The sequence below is a fragment of the Macaca fascicularis genome, chromosome 3 (assembly GCF_037993035.2).
Source record: "Macaca fascicularis isolate 582-1 chromosome 3, T2T-MFA8v1.1".
NCBI lineage: Eukaryota > Metazoa > Chordata > Mammalia > Primates > Cercopithecidae > Macaca > Macaca fascicularis.
The window spans coordinates 14,402,976-14,418,489 of NC_088377.1; the positions used below are offsets into that span (position 1 = coordinate 14,402,976).

The 15,514-nt window shown below is 46.4% G+C and overlaps 1 protein-coding gene across 15 annotated transcripts in view; it reads right to left on the reverse strand.

The window, feature by feature from the left end:
- Nucleotides 1–15,514, reverse strand: part of EVA1C (eva-1 homolog C) — a 104,565-nt gene that overhangs the window by 38,474 nt on the left and 50,577 nt on the right. For all 15 annotated transcript variants that reach the window (XM_074034137.1, XM_074034136.1, XM_074034133.1 and 12 more), the window contains one exon: nucleotides 8,531–8,683. In XM_074034137.1, coding sequence (XP_073890238.1) covers nucleotides 8,531–8,683 — 153 coding nt within the window. The remainder of the gene's footprint in view (nucleotides 1–8,530; nucleotides 8,684–15,514) is intronic.

Below are 15,514 nucleotides of genomic sequence, written 5' to 3' on the forward strand. Positions count from 1 at the left end.
AGTCCCCTTACAAGTCCAGCCCTCAGGGGACTGCAGCCCCAGCCACCATCAGGGCTACAACTTCCTGAAACCCCATGAGACCCTGAGCAAGAACTGCCAGACTACACTATCCCTGAATTCCTGCCCCACAGTAATGAATATTTTGTTTTAAGCCATCAAACTTGGAGGTATTTTACTAGAAAATGAATTCACATTTTGATACCTGAAGTGGGTTGCCAGGGTAACGAAATCCTCAAACTATGGTGGTGGCTTTGGGATCAGGCAGTGGGCATGAGTTGGGGAGACCTTGAGGGGTATGTTAGAGAAAATGTAAGGGCCTTGAAGAGAAGCCTGGTATCTGTCATCTTGATGTGCTGAAGCCAAATGCGTCTTCAGGGCAGAGCTTCCCAGCTTACCTGTGAATGCACAGACTCCTGGGATGTGTCCCCTCAGGCCGCGCCTGTCCTCAGGCCACTGATGCTGCCGTTCAGTGGCATCTCTCTTTACCCCTTTCCATATGGATGTAACTGTGTGCTTGCTGATGGGGTGGTTGGGAAGCTCTGTTCAATAGCAGGGTGGAGTGTATGGCCAACACTGACCTCCTCAGTGCCTGCCCTGATGCATTTCAGTTGGGACTGGCTTAGGGCTTCATATACAGAACACTGCAGCACTGCTCTCCCTCCTCTGCACCCAGAGCTCAGAGGCTTTCTTGAGGCAGGTGGGGGGACCCTCAAGTCCTTGGGAATGCTTGGGAATGTGTGTCCCACTGCAGTGCAGGGTATGGGAGTACCGACAGTCAGGCCTCAGGTGGCCCTGGGGGTGCCTATGGGGCAGGTTGGAGTCACACCGATAACTTGGGAGGATCACACACATGCTCCTACTTCTCAGCCCCCTTCCTCTTGAACTTCTTCTTTTTCCTCTTTTTCTTATTTTGAGATGGAGTTTCACTCTTGTTGTCCAGGCTGGAGGGCAATGGCGCAATCTCGGCTCACTGCAACCTCTGCCTCTCGGGTTCAAGTGATTCTCCTGCCTCAGCCTCCAGAGTGGCTGGGATTACAGGCATGCGCCATCACATCCGGTTAATTTTGTATTTTTAGTAGAGACATGGTTTCGCCATGTTAGCCAGGCTGGTCTCAAACTCCTGACCTCAGGTGATCCACCCGCCTCGGCCTCCCAAACTGCTGGAATTCCAGGCATGAGACACCACGCCTGGCCCCTCTTGAACTTATCCTACATATGACATACAAAGAATCAAAAAGGCAACCAGCCCTACGTAACAGACCCAAACTGCCAAAAAAAAAACAAAAAAAAAAACAAAAAAAAAACCCAAACAAAACAAAAAAACAACAAACAAATAAACAAAACCAGAGGACGGGGACAGTTACAGCAGAAAAAGCATATCAAGGGTTACTATCCCTACTCTGCCAAGAACTCATAAAATAAATCAATAAAATAAATCAAAGATCTCAACAGGAAAAAAAAAAAAGTCAAAAGCTAGAGAGACAAGGTGTGCAAGTGCAAATACAATAACCACAAAAATATGAGGAAATGGCCAAGGTCAGTCATAGTCAAAGAAAGGCAAAATAAAAACCACATCGAAGGACCATTTTATACCTCTTAAACTGGAAGCATGCAGAAAAATCATATACAAAGCTGCCAACATTGCAGGGAAACCACAGTTATACATTCCTGTTGAGATAGATAGATTAGATAGATAGATAGATAGATAGATAGATAGATAGATAGATAGATAGATAGAGAAAGATAGATTTAGATAGATAGATAGATTTAGATAGATAGAGAAAGATAGATTTAGATAGATAGATTTAGATAGATAGATAGATAGATAGATAGATAGATAGATAGATAGATAGATAGATAGATAGATAGATACATAGATACATAGATAGATGGATAGATAGAATAAGTTTTTGGAAAGAACTCTGAGAAGAACTGTAAACATACTGATGCTGTCTTTTGGTATAAAACTTCTGGGAATTTATCCCTAGGAAGTAAGCCAGAAGAAAGGGAAAACTACAAGCACACGCTCATTATACATTATTTACAATCCTTGAAAGTCAGAAAAAATGAAAAATATCCAGCCACCAGGGAACGGTTACATAAATTATTTGATGTGTCTCTTTAACAAGATATTAGGAAGTGCTCAGCATTATTGGGGTCTTTTTGGCCACACAGAAAAACACACATGATATAAGGTAAAGGAAAATAAGGCGGTCTGCAAATGAATCTGCTTAGAACTGCCATTACGTAAAACAGTTCTCAGCTCATACTCGACTTGGAGAGAAATCCAAAAATAATAATAAGAAGAACCTTTTTATCTGATTAGTAACATTTGTGACTGAATCTTTTTCTCATTTCTGTTAAATATTATTATGGTGTTTGTGCAAAACAATAAAAACGATGATGATGATGATGATATTTTAGAAAGAACTGGAAATGCTTTTTTACAGCATCTCAGCACTAAAAGCCACACTGAGCTGCTATAAAATCCAAAGTGGTCCCTGACCATGGAGAGACACTGTGGACACTGGGTTTCACCACCTGTGTTCCAAGGGGGTGTCCAGTCTAAAGCAAATGGGGTTTTGCCAGACTTCAACTTATAGGCAGGAGGAAAAATACACAAACCATCCTCTCAAATCAGATGTTCCAGGACTCACCACAAGCTCCCTTACAGAGGTCCGCAGTGAAACCAACCCCTCGCCCTCACATAATCATCCCACCAAACTCCTGCCAGCTTCTAGGGTTGAGGATAAAGACCCTTTTCCCCTTGAAAGCAGCGAGGCTGAGCTGCAGTCGTAAATGGGAGCACAGAGCAGAGATCACACACATGCCGGCAGCCTGTGGCCCAGGTGCGCCCTAGAGGCATGTTTTGTTTGGCTCTCACAGTGTTTTAAAAGTTGGAACATTTCACTTAGAAAAAAGAAAATCCAGATTTCCAGCATCCCATGAGATGGGAAGCTGTGACACCAGGCCTACGTTCCCAGTCTGTAACCAGACGATTATCCATCCTTGGGAGCCGAGTGTGAGGGGCTCTGATTCATTCCTACGCCTCAGGATTCACGCGAGCACCCACTCTATGCCTGGCACTGCTCGAGTTGCTGGCAATTCCACAGACCAGTTCCTGCAGAGCTGCTCAGCTCCTGGAGAGATGAACTACACACACATACCACGGTCTATCTCCATGCTATGGAGAAAGTCCAACGAAAGGGTCGCCGGAGAGGGACTGCAGGGACGAGGTGCCATGCTGGCCAGTGCCTGGAGAAACCTCTCTGAGATGACATCTGGGTTGATTCCTGAATCCTGAGGCAGAGCCAGCCACACAAGATATGGGGTGAGCACAGTCCAGGTCAAAGGGACAGCTTGTGCAAAGGCCCAGGGGTATGAATAAAGGTAGAGTGCTCCAGAGGTAGTGAGGGAAGAGGCGCGTGCAGCAGGACCACAGCTGAAGACTGATGTATTCCAATTACAATGGGCAGAGTGGAGGGCTTTAAGCGGAGGTGTGATGTCTTCTGGTTTAATTTAAATAAAATCCTGGCCGGGCTCAGTGGCTCACGCCTGTAATCCCAGCACTTTAGGAGGCTGAGGCAGGAGGATACTTGAGGCCACGAGTTGAAGACCAGCCTGGGCAAAATAGCAAGACTTCATCTCCACCATGCCAGGCATGGTGGCATGCTCCTGTAATCCCAGCTACTCAGGAGGTTGAGGGGAGAGAATTGCTTGAGCCCGTGAGTTGGAGGCTGCAGTGAGCTATGAGGAAGGCTTCACTGCATTCACCGCCACAGCCAAAATGCCAGAGCCCTTCTCGCCCTGTGCTCTGCAGGACAAAAAGCCTCAAAGACAGAAATCAAAGGGTCCTGAGGATGCCCTGTTCATCGGCCCTCAGCCTCACATGGAAGGCTCGGCTCTGAGCTCATCGTTCAGGTCAGTGCTAAGGGCATTTTCTCCTGGACTCAGGTAGACCATACATGAAGGCTTTAAACTGCCCTTGGTGCATCACTGCATTCCAGCCTGGGTGACAGAGCAAGACCCTGTCTCCAACAATATTTTTTGAAATAAATAAATACAATCCCTCTGGCTGCTAAGTGAAGAGGGGAGGCAGCCTCGATGTCCAGGGGAGGGATGCCCAGAGGGCGCTGGGAGCAAAGTGGACAGATTAGAGACACGCCACCATGGGACTGCCCTGGGACTGTCTGCAGATTCTCTGCGGACAGCAAATGCTCTGCCCATGGGACTGGTGAAGGGAGCGGACAGGTAGCAGGTAGGAGACGGGCGGTCAAAAGAGTATGCTTTTTCAGGTGGATGATATTAAAGCATGTTTAGACACGAGGGGTAAACTGATGATTCTCTGGGGAGAACAGGCCGAGTGCGGTTTAAAGCCTTCATGTACGGCTACAGTGGCCCGGCAATGGTCCCTTTCCCTAAGGCAGTAGCAGGGAGAAGGGAGGAGAAGGTGAAGACATTTAAGAGAGAGAAGAGCACAGCATCCGACTGAATACACACGGGTGTTGTTAGAACACACGCAGGTGTTATTGGCTCCTGGGCCAAGAAGCAAATGATTTCATAGCATTCAATTAGATGGAGAAAATGCACCAGCTCAGAGAGTCAAAGGTTTGTATTTCCGCATGCATGCGTGGTTCTGCCCTTAGCACTGACCTGAACGGTGAAGTCAGAGCTGAGCCTTCCATGTGAGGCTGAGGACCTGATGAACTGGAAACCCTCAGGACCCTTTGATTTTTGTCTTTGAGCTTCTCTGTGCTACAGAGCACAGGGCAGGAGGGGCTCTGGCATTTGGGCTCTGGCCACAAATGTAGAGAAGAGTCTGGTCCTCACCCTTGCAAGCACACCGAGGCCAATGGACGGAAGTGCTTGATGGTGAGGGAGAAGGGCGAGCAGGCTTTTATTCTGTGAGCTGAAGCTTTTTACCTTGAACAGCCAAGCAAGGGGCACAGAGCAGAGTCACAGACTTTTCTTCACAGTCCTTTCTACATCAGGAAGGGTTTCTGAGGGCGTTAACACTGCTGGCTGACCTCAGAATTCCTCCACTCTCCATGGAAACCTGTCTTTTAGGCCATGGGATCTCCTAACACTTTCTTTAATTACTTTTCCTTTTTTTTTTTTCTTTCTTTTAAGAGACAGGGTCTTTTTCTGTGGCCCAGGCTGGAGTGTGGAGGTGCGATCACAGCTCACTACAACCTCAAACTCTAGGCCTCAAGTGATCTTCCCATCTCAACCTCCAGAGTAGCTGGGATTACAGAGGCATAAAACACTATGTCTGGTATACTCTTCCCTTTTAAATCCAACTCTTGGCCAGGCACAGTGGCTCACACCTGTAATCCCAGCACTTTGGGAGGCCAAGACAGGTGGATCACTTGAGGTCAAGAGTTCAAGACCAGCCTGGTCAACATGGTAAAACCCCATCTCTACTAAAAATACAAAAATTAGCTGAGTGTAGTGGCAAGCGCCTGTAGTCCCAGCTACTTGGGAGGTTGAGGCAGGAGAATCACTTGAACCTGGGAGGTGGAGGTTACAGTAAATGGAGATCGTGCCATTGCACTCCAGCGTGGGCGACAGAGCAAGACTCTGTCTCAAAAATAAACAAATAAATTTATTAATTAAATCCAACTCTCATCCACCATTCCTAGGAATGAAAGGCAGTGACCAACTGAACACAAACCATTCAGCGTACAGATTTACCTGCTTGGTCAACTGAATTCTGCTCAAAAGAACAGCTGACACGGATGTTAACTTACTGCTGTTTCTTAAAACACATGCGGCTAAGTTAGACTAGTAAGCCTGGGAAATGAGACACTTCTCTGCAATATTAAGAAATGGAGGCCGGGCACGGTGGCTCCTGCCTGTAATCCCAGCACTTTGGGAGGCCGAGGCAGGCGGATCATGAGGTCAGGGGATTGAGACCATCCTGGCTAACACGGTGAAACCCATCTTTACTGAAAATACAAAAAAATGGCCATGCTTGGTGGTGGGCACCTGTAGTCCCAGCTACTCAGGAGGCTGAGGCAGGAGAATGGCGTGAACCCAGGAGGCGGAGCTTGCAGTGAACCAAGATTATGCCACTGCACTCCAGCCTGGGGGACAGAGCGAGACTCCATTTAAAAAAAAAAAGAAAAGAAAAAGAAATGGAGACCGGGTGCAGTGCCTCACTCCTGTAATCCCAGCACTTTGGGAGGCTGAGGTGGATGGATCACCTGAGGTCAGAAGTTCGAGACCAGCCTGACCAACATGGTGAAACCCTGTCTCTAATAAACTATAGAAATTAGCCGGGCATGGTGGCAGGCACCTGTAATCCCAGTTACTCGGGAGGCTGAGGCAGGAGAATTGCTTGAACCTGGAAGTGGAGGTTGCAGTGAGCCGAGATCACGCCACTGTGCTCCAGCCTGGGTGACAGAGGGAGACTCCATCTCAAAAAAAAAAAAAAAAAAAAAAAATGGAGTGGGCATAGGGGACACAGAGCCCGTAAAGAAGACGTAGATCCACAACGCCTTGCACAATCCCTGTTCTGGAAAGAGATTCTTGAATATTATAACCGTTAAGAATTAAAGGAAAAAAAAAAGTGATTACGCCTCTTTTTGCAGGAAGGAGTTAAAACACCAAGGGTCCCTCATCCAGCCAAGGAACTATATAATACAGGGAGCCCCTGCAGGGTGTTAGGAAGGGTAGTGACAGATTTGCCTTTAAGAAAGATACCTGGGCCCGGCGCAGTGGCTCATGCCTGTAATCCTAGCACTTTGAGAGGCCAAGGCAAGCGGATCACCTGAGGTCAGGAGTTTAAGACCAGCCTGGCCAACACGGTGCAACCCTGTCTCTACTAAAATACAAAAATTAGCCAGGTATGGTGGCGGGCGCCTGTAATCCCAGCTATTCCTGAGGCTGAGGCAGGAGAATCACTTGCACCCAAGAGACAGAGGTTGCAGTGAGCCGAGATTGCACCATTGCACTCCAGCCTGGGCAACAGAGGGAGACTCCATTTCAAAGAAAAAAGGAAGGGAGGGAGGAAGGGAGGAAGGAAAGAAGGAAGGAAGGAAGGAAGGAAGGAAGGAAGGAAGGAAGGAAGGAAGGAAGGAAGGAAGGAAGGACCGACCTGAGGCCACTGTGGGGAGAAAGGCAAGCCTGGGAGTAGGGAGATGGCTACAGTGGCTCGGCAATGGTCCCTTTCCCTAAGGCAGTGTAGCAGGGAGAAAGAAGGAGGCGGTGAAGACATTTAACAGAGAGAACTGAACACATGCAGGTGTTATCAGACAGGGAAGATGGGGTTCAAGAGCTCACAAGTCAACTTACTGGACCAGGACAGTGGGTAGTGTCATTAATGGACAATGGGGACCCACCCTCACACGTGCCTCTCTGCCCCGTTTGACTGCTGAGCCTGTCAGGACAGGAACACTCAAGCCCAGATTGAGTTAAGGGCACTGCCCACTGGCATGGCTTCCTTCCTTGGGGAGCCAGGGCCTTAATCCGCTCAGACTGCACCCTAAGTATAACCCTACTGTGATGGTTAATACTGAGTGTCAACTTGATTGGATTGGAGGATACAAAGTATTTCCTGGGTGTGTCTGTGAGGGTGTTGCCAAAAGAGATTAATGTTTGAGTCAGTGGGCTGGGAAAGGCAGACCCACCCTTAATCTGGTGGGCACCATCGAATCAGAGGCCAGCAAATAGAAAGCAGGCAGAAAAACGTGAAAAGGAGAGACTGCCTCAGCCTCCAGGTCTACATCTTTCTCCCGTGCTGGATGCTTCCTGCCCTCGAACATCGGACTCCAAGTTCTTCAGTTTTGAGGCTCAAACTGGCTCTCCCTGCTCCTCAGCCTGCAGTCAGCCTATTGTGGGACCTGTGACCGTGTAAATTAATAGTAATAAACTCCCCTTTATTTACATATATATAAAGGGGAGTGGGGTACTATTCTTTATATGTATGTAAAGGGGAGGTGGGTACTATTCTTAGTGTTTATGTCTTCAGTTCTTTTTTTTTTTTTTTTTTTTTTTTTTTGAGACAGAGTCTTGCTCTTGTTGCCCAGGTTAGAGTGTAATGGCACGATCTTGGCTCACTGCAACCTCCACCTCCCGGGTTCAAGCAATTCTCCTGCCTCAGCCTCCTGAGTAGCTGGGATTACAGGTGTACCCCACCATGCCTGGCTAATTTTTGTAGTTTTAGTAGAGACGGGATTTCACCATATTGGCCAGGCTGGTCTCGAACTCCTGACCTTGTGATCTGCCCGCCTCAGCCTCCCAAAGTGCTGGGATTATAGGCGTGAGCCACCGCGCCCGGCCAGTTCTTGTTCTTTTACTTATTTATTTTTGGCAGATTACTGTTTACAAGCATATATATATATATATACACACACACACACACACACACACTTATATATGGGAGTTTATTAAGTATCAATTACATGATCACAAGATTGTGATCGTGTTAAGTATTAACTTCCACGATCATATAGGATATATATATATATATCCTATTAGTTCTGTCCCTCGAGAGATCCCTGACTAATACACATACAAAAGCACATACCGAAAGGGGGGAGCCGCTCTGCCTCGGAGGAGCAGATGTCCTTTTCCTGGGTCCTCCTGCCGTAGGTCGCAGAGTAGATGTTGAGGAACTTGGATTCATGGCAGTGCAGTTTCAGCTCCTGGTCTTCACACACGGTTTTGTTTTTTAATTCATCTGAAGCAGAAACAAAAATTGAAGGCACCATCAGCTTCCCCCAGAAGGAATCGGTGAGCTCTGTCCAAGTCCCCCTGCTCATTTCCCTGGGGCTGCACCCTGAGAAGGGGGCGGTAGGGATGGCCCTCTGGGCTCATGCTGTCTCTGACCCTAGAAAACAAAGCCCTCTGCAGGAAGCGGGTGGGAAGTAACCTGTTGACAAGCGCAAAGACCCTGGGAATTATACTAAGGGGCAAATGGAGGAGAGGTGCCAGAGTTAAGGAGGCAGACGCATGGAGTTAGGTCCCAGGCAGGGCCTGGCTAGAAAGGAAGTTTCTCTCGCTCACCACTTAAGGTCACACGTTCCTTCACTGAAGGGAGCCTTTTCTCAAATGTTGGCTTGGGATCCACATAGTTAAAGACAGACCAGAAGTTACTTGAAAGAAGCATTAAGCTTCTCTCTCTGGAGACAGCCCAGTTAAACCTCACCTCCAGCCCCTCCACTGGCATCCCCATGTGTGTACGAATTATTTATTAGTTTAGTTTAGTTTAGTTTTTTAGAGACAGGGTTTCACTCTGTTACCCAGGCTAGAGTGCAGTGGTGCAATCATAGCTCACTGCAGCCTTGAACTCTTGGGCTCAAACCTAGGCTCAAAGGATCCTCTCCCCTCAGCTTCTCAAGTACCTGGGAATATGAGTGCACACCATGCCCGGCTTACATTTATTTGTTTAAAAGACAAGAAAAGAGACCGGGCACAGTGGCTCACACCCGTAATCCCAGCATCTTGGGAGGGAGGCTGAGGCAGGAGGATCACTTAAGCCCGGAAGTCGGAGGCCAGCCTGGGAAACATAGCAAGGCCTCGTTTCTAATTAAAAAAAAGCAAGAAAGATGATATGATACCAAATCAAATCATTTCCTTTACTAGGAAAGGGGCAAAAACAAGGCATGATGTCAGTTAAGAATCCCTCTTTAGAGAAGCGTGGAAACTCTGCCCCAAATCTGGTAAATCCAGGAACAACTGACTATCAAGCTGATGGCGCATTCTAGGTTAGGATGATCTGGACCAGGTTGTACGTTGTTCTCAAAGAATTCAGGGAAAAGTTTGTTTGTTTAATCTGCTTATCATAGTAAAATCTTTCTTTGCAATGTCATACAAAGTTGGCATTATGAATGCACTGTTGAAGAAAACGTATTTTTTTTTTTAAAGAATGTACTCCAAAACCATTTAATTAGTGAAAATGTTTAATAATGATTTGATTTTTTTAAAGCAGTAAGAGCTAACACTCCAGACACAAAAGACCGCATACGGTGTGATTCCTTTTATATGAAGAATTGAGAAGAGGCAAACCTTTAGGGGCAGAATGTAGATAAGTGGGCACCTGAGGCTGAAAGTGAGGTCACAGAGTGACAGAAAATAGACACAGGGAAGCCTTCTGAGATGGTGGGAATGTCCCATGCTGGACTGTGCTCACGGTTGCACAACTCAGTAAATTCACTGAAAATCACTGGATTGTACACTTGAAAAATGTGAATTTTATGCTATGTAAATGATATCTCAGCACCTTGAGAGGCTGAGGTGGGTGGATCACCTGAGGTCAGGAGTTCGAGACCAGCCTGGCCAACATAGCGAAACCCCGTCTCTACTAAAACTACGAATATTAGCCAGGCGTGATGTTGGGTGCCTGTAATCCCAGCTACTCAGGAGGCTGAGGCAGGAGAATCACGAACCCAGGAGGGGAAGGTTGCAGTGAGCTGAGATTGTGCCACTGCACTGCAGCCTGAGGAACAGAGCAAGCCTTCATCTCAAAAATAATAATAATTAATAATAATAGCTAATACTTGCTGAAGACTTCCTCCCAACTAGGCCCTGTTCTAACAGCTTTAAATGTATTAATAAATTGATATTCAAAGCAGTCCTTCTGTGAACAACCTCTTCAAATCCTTTGCATAGTGTGTGATGGATTTTTAAAATTTGCAGGAGTGATTCATGTATTCCGGATGCTAACTTTTGTCTCTTAGGTGTTAGAAAATCTCTCCTAGATTGTCACTTATCTTAAACTTCGCAAAATCAAAGCAAAGCAAAATATAAAGGGGACCACGGTCATTTATTTGCATATGTGGTTCTTATCCTTGCCAACATTCTGTAAAGAAAATTCTTTAAAAAATGCTAGCTCTACTCTATCACCCTTGTTCTGGAGTTTTCTACTTTGAAATGGCAACCACACAGCAGACAGGCGCATTTTTTAGCCAAACAAGCATTGGCGTTAACTGCAAACAAGAGTTAAATGGCAAGAACTGCTAGGGCTGTAATGGGCTGGCCCGGAGTGGGCGGGAAGACTGTCCAGAGGGAACCTCTTCCACCCCAGCTTCTCACTCCTCGCACATGCTCATGTTCTCCTTCCACTTTTCTTTCCTGGATTGGAAGTGCAGGCGGATTCCAGCTCCCACAGGCACCTCAAGCCCAAGTTTTCCAAATTGTGATTTGAGGTTCATTCATGAGTCTTGAAATCATTAGTGCGTTGTAACCAGCAATTTTTTAAAATAAAGAATACAGTAGTTTAGAAAACAACAAAGGGCATCACATGAAGAAAGTATAAACACTGTTTTGTAATTTAAACATTTGTTTTTCAGTTGTGTGTATATGAGTATGTGTTCCACTGGGCCAAAATGTGAAAATCTTTTCCTACCATGAGCTGCAATCACAATTTGAAAACGCCCACCTTAATCCCTACAGAAAGGCATGAGCTGTACACATTAGGGCCACAGCAGCTGGCTGGATCTTCGTATCCTGGCATCAATGATGCCAAGCTCCAAACTTAAAAAAGTGAAAGACAATAATTTTTAAATATAAATGCCACCTTTTTTCTTTCCTTCTTTCTTTCTTTCTTTCTTTCTTTCTTTCTTTCTTTCTTTCTTTCTTTCTTTCTTTCTTTCTCTCTCTCTCTTTATCTCTCTCCCTCCCTCCCTCCCTCCCTCTCTCTCTCCCTCCCTCCCTCCCTCCCTCTCTCTCTCCCTCTCCTCTCTCTCTCTCTCTCTCCCCTCTCTCTCTCTCTCTCTCTCCCCCCTCCTCCTTCTTTCTTTCTTTTTCTGACAGGGTCTCACTCTGTCACCCAGGCTGGAGTGCAGGGGACGCAATCTCATCTCACCGCAACTTCCACCTCCCAGGTTCAAGCCATTCTCCTGCCTCAGCCTCCCGAGGAGCTGGGATTACAGGCATGTGCCACCAGGCCTGGCTAATTTTTGTATTTTTAGTAGAGACAGAGTTTCACCATGTTGGCTAGGCTGGTCTTGAACTCCTGACCTCAAATGATCCACCCACCTAGACCTCCCAAAATGCTGGGATTACAGGCGTGAGCCACCGTGCCTGGACTAAACAGCATCTTTCTGTACCTTGTAAATTTCCATGACTTTCTACCAAAAGCAGAGAAGCAACAGCAAGGCCAAATTTTGGACCACAGGAAGGCAAACTTTACAAAATCTCAAGAGGACCACCAGCTCTGCTGCTGGCAAACTTTGTTGCTATCCTTTCATCCATGAGGATGCGAACATTCAAGATGAATGAAAGGCTCAGAGCAGAAGCCAGCCTACAGATGCTCACAAAATCCCCATCCTGCCCTGGTAGTTTAATAAGCAGGAAGAACCTCCACGGGAAGAAAAATGAAAATGGTGACTAAGCAAATGTCTCGAAGGCCCTTTACCCACTCACTGGAATCTTAATTCAACAGCTTAAACTTAGAGCCAAGGCAAGTTTTGTTTTCATTCTCTAAAGAAAAGACTGCTAAGTCTGACCCCAACGTCAGAAGGTTTGATTCTTTTTGGTGAGTCATATCCGCACTGGCATTTGTATGCAGTTTATGAGTAGATGCTAAATCCCACCAACAACAACATTTTGCCTGACTTCAAAGACCCAGAGTGAACGATGGCCTTTGATGCAGAAAAGAGGGCTTGGATAGAAACACCAAAAGAGCCAAAGCCCCCTTCCAACCATAAGAACTCAGAAAAATGTTAAGAATGCCTTCCGGTGGCAGAGCTGGCACAGAAAGAGGATGGGAGAAGGCAGGACAAAAACAAGCCTTATCTCCACAAATTGGAAACTTTTTAAATGGAAATCTTTTTTCTTTTTCTTTTTCTTTTTTGTTAAATCAAAATTTTTAAAAGTTAGAAGAGGTTTTTTTGTTTTGTTTTGTTTAAGGCATGTCATGAAACGCATTTATTAGCCAAATCTCTTTGATTTATTAAAGCCCATTCATTAAAGGTAGCCTCGATGCCAACAAAACCCTCCCAGAGTAACGCAACACCCACATGCAAGGCCTCCAGCGATTTCGTCCCCAGATTATGGGCAAATCATCTCCTGGAACGGAGGGGCCTGTGCGTGTCATATTACATCCTTGGGGTGACTGCTGTGTTACATTGAGTCACTTGGTTCCTTGGGAATGTGCTAATTCACTGTCACATAAGAGTGACATTTCTGGATTATAAAAAATTAAGAAACTACTAATATCATTGCTACTTTTCTTAGAAGACTAGAATTTGTTTTAGAGCTGGGTTAGAGTTCTCAACTGGTCTCAGATTAGAGAAGGTGTGGGCAGCCTTCCAGAAGTGGGTTGCCAACTCTCCTGGGAGTTTAGATGGGGAGGATGGCAGGGGCCTGGGAAGGTAGAACCACGACTCTGCTTAAATGACAACAGCGACGAAATTCCCCTTCCTCATTTTATTAAATGGGTGCAAAAGTGACTGTGATTTTTGCCCTTAAAAGCAATAGGCAAAAACCGTGATTATTTTTGCACCAACCTACTAATGAGCGGGCTATGTGGGTCATTCTGCTTCTCTTCGATACAACAGTCACAAAAGCACATCACTGCCGAGACCAGCTCAGTTGGAAAGACCCTAACCCAGTGGTGCTGGAGGAATTAGAGACACACACACAGAAATATAGAGGTGTGGAGTGGGAAATCAGGGGTCTCACAGCCTCCAGAGCTGAGAGCCTGGAACAGAGATTTACCCACATATTTACTGACAGCAAGCCAGTGACAAGCACTGTTTCTATAGATTATAGATTAACTAAAAGTATTCCTTATGAGAAATAAAGGGATGGGCCGAAATAGAGGGATGGGCTCTGGCTAGATATCTGCCGCAGGAGCAAGTCCTTAAGGCACAGATCGCTCATGCTATTGTTTGTGGTTAAGAACTCCTTTAAGCGGTTTTTCGCCCTGGGTGGGCCAGGTGTTCCTTGCCCTCATTCCGGTAAACCCACAACCTTCCATCATGGGTGTCATGGCCATCACAAACAAGTCACATGTTTGTGATGCAGAGATTTTGTGCTGCAGAGATTTTGTTTATGGCCTGTTTGGGGGCCAGTTCATGGCCAGATTTTGGGGGACCTGTTCCCAACACATCACCAGCCACCTTTCAAAGGTGGGCAGAGGAAGGATCTGCCGTGGTGAGAGTATTTTATTACTGACATTGTATACAATTGCCAGTGCATAGTGATGTTGAAATGTAGACAGACAGTCACTTTTATTTATTGTTATTCTTTCTTTAGTAAATAGATCTCACCCTGTCATCTAGATTGGAGTGCAGTGGTGAGATCATAGTTCATTGTAACCTCAGATTCCTGGGCTCAAGCAATCCTTTCGCTGCAGCCTCCCAAAGAGCTAGGACTGCAGGTGTCTGCCACTATGCCCTGCTAATTTTCTTTTCTTTTCTTTTTTTTTTTTTTAAGAGAGATAGGGGTCTCACTATGTTACCCAGGCTAGTCTCTGACTACTGGCCTCAAACAATTCTCCTGCCTTGGCTTCCCAAAATGCCGGAATGACAGGCATGACTAAATCATTTAGTCATTCATGTCTTTAGCAGAGTGACTTGAATCAGCTTTATTGAAATAATAGCTACCAACTGCTGAGCTCAACTCCATGGTCCTGTGCTAAGCATGTTACATACAACACTGTGTTTTCACAGTCTTATAACAGCCCTCTGCAGAAGAGACATAATCCCATGTTACAACCGAGTCCTAGAAAGTGTCCCTACACTGCCCAACACACAGCAGATACACAGCAGAAAGGAATATGAACCCAGAACTACCTAAATCCAAGCCTCGCTGAAACCTACATTTCCTGAAAGGCTGCAATTTGGGAGGTGAGGTTTTGAGGAAGGAAGCATAATGCACATTAAGGAAAAGAAGTTTCCAGTGAGGCTTGCTGGTAAAATAGCTTTCCGTAAAGACAAACAAATAAACCCAATCAGTGGCATTTGCCAGTTTCCCTGGTGTAAATATTCCCACCGTGGCAGATTCCACAGAACACAGGCAGAGCTGGTAACACATGCATAACTGGCTTGCATGATAAGCACTGGCTCCACACACCACAGGGTACAGCCGTGCAGCCTTTGGACATTCACAGTGTCCTGCCCCGACTAGAACTGGGAAGTGAGAAGAGCCTCAGGAGGTGTGAGAGATGCAGAAAAAGAGGCAGGAAGGTGTGCAGACAATCTCACTTCCACCTCCTAAATGGCAGTGCTCAGGTTGCCGGTGTCCAGGTTACACAGGGGTTCTGCCTCTCATCTGCTCTCTATGGGGCAGCCAGTGGGGCCTTATGACTTCATCTTAGCACCCTCCCTGCTTAAATGCTGCCCTACAGATAGAGCCCCAACTCCTTCCTTGGCTCTGAGGGCTCAGGATCCCTACTCCAGCTCCCCAGCTGGTGCTCTCTCCTGCTATCTTGCTTCTGTGCTCCTACCCCGTGACTGGCTGCGCCAATGCACCTGCAACCCCCAGCCACAGGCTTCTGTATGGCGCACTCTTTCTGTGCCCTGCATCCCTGCAGTTCTCAGCTCCGTCACCACTTGGTCCAAAA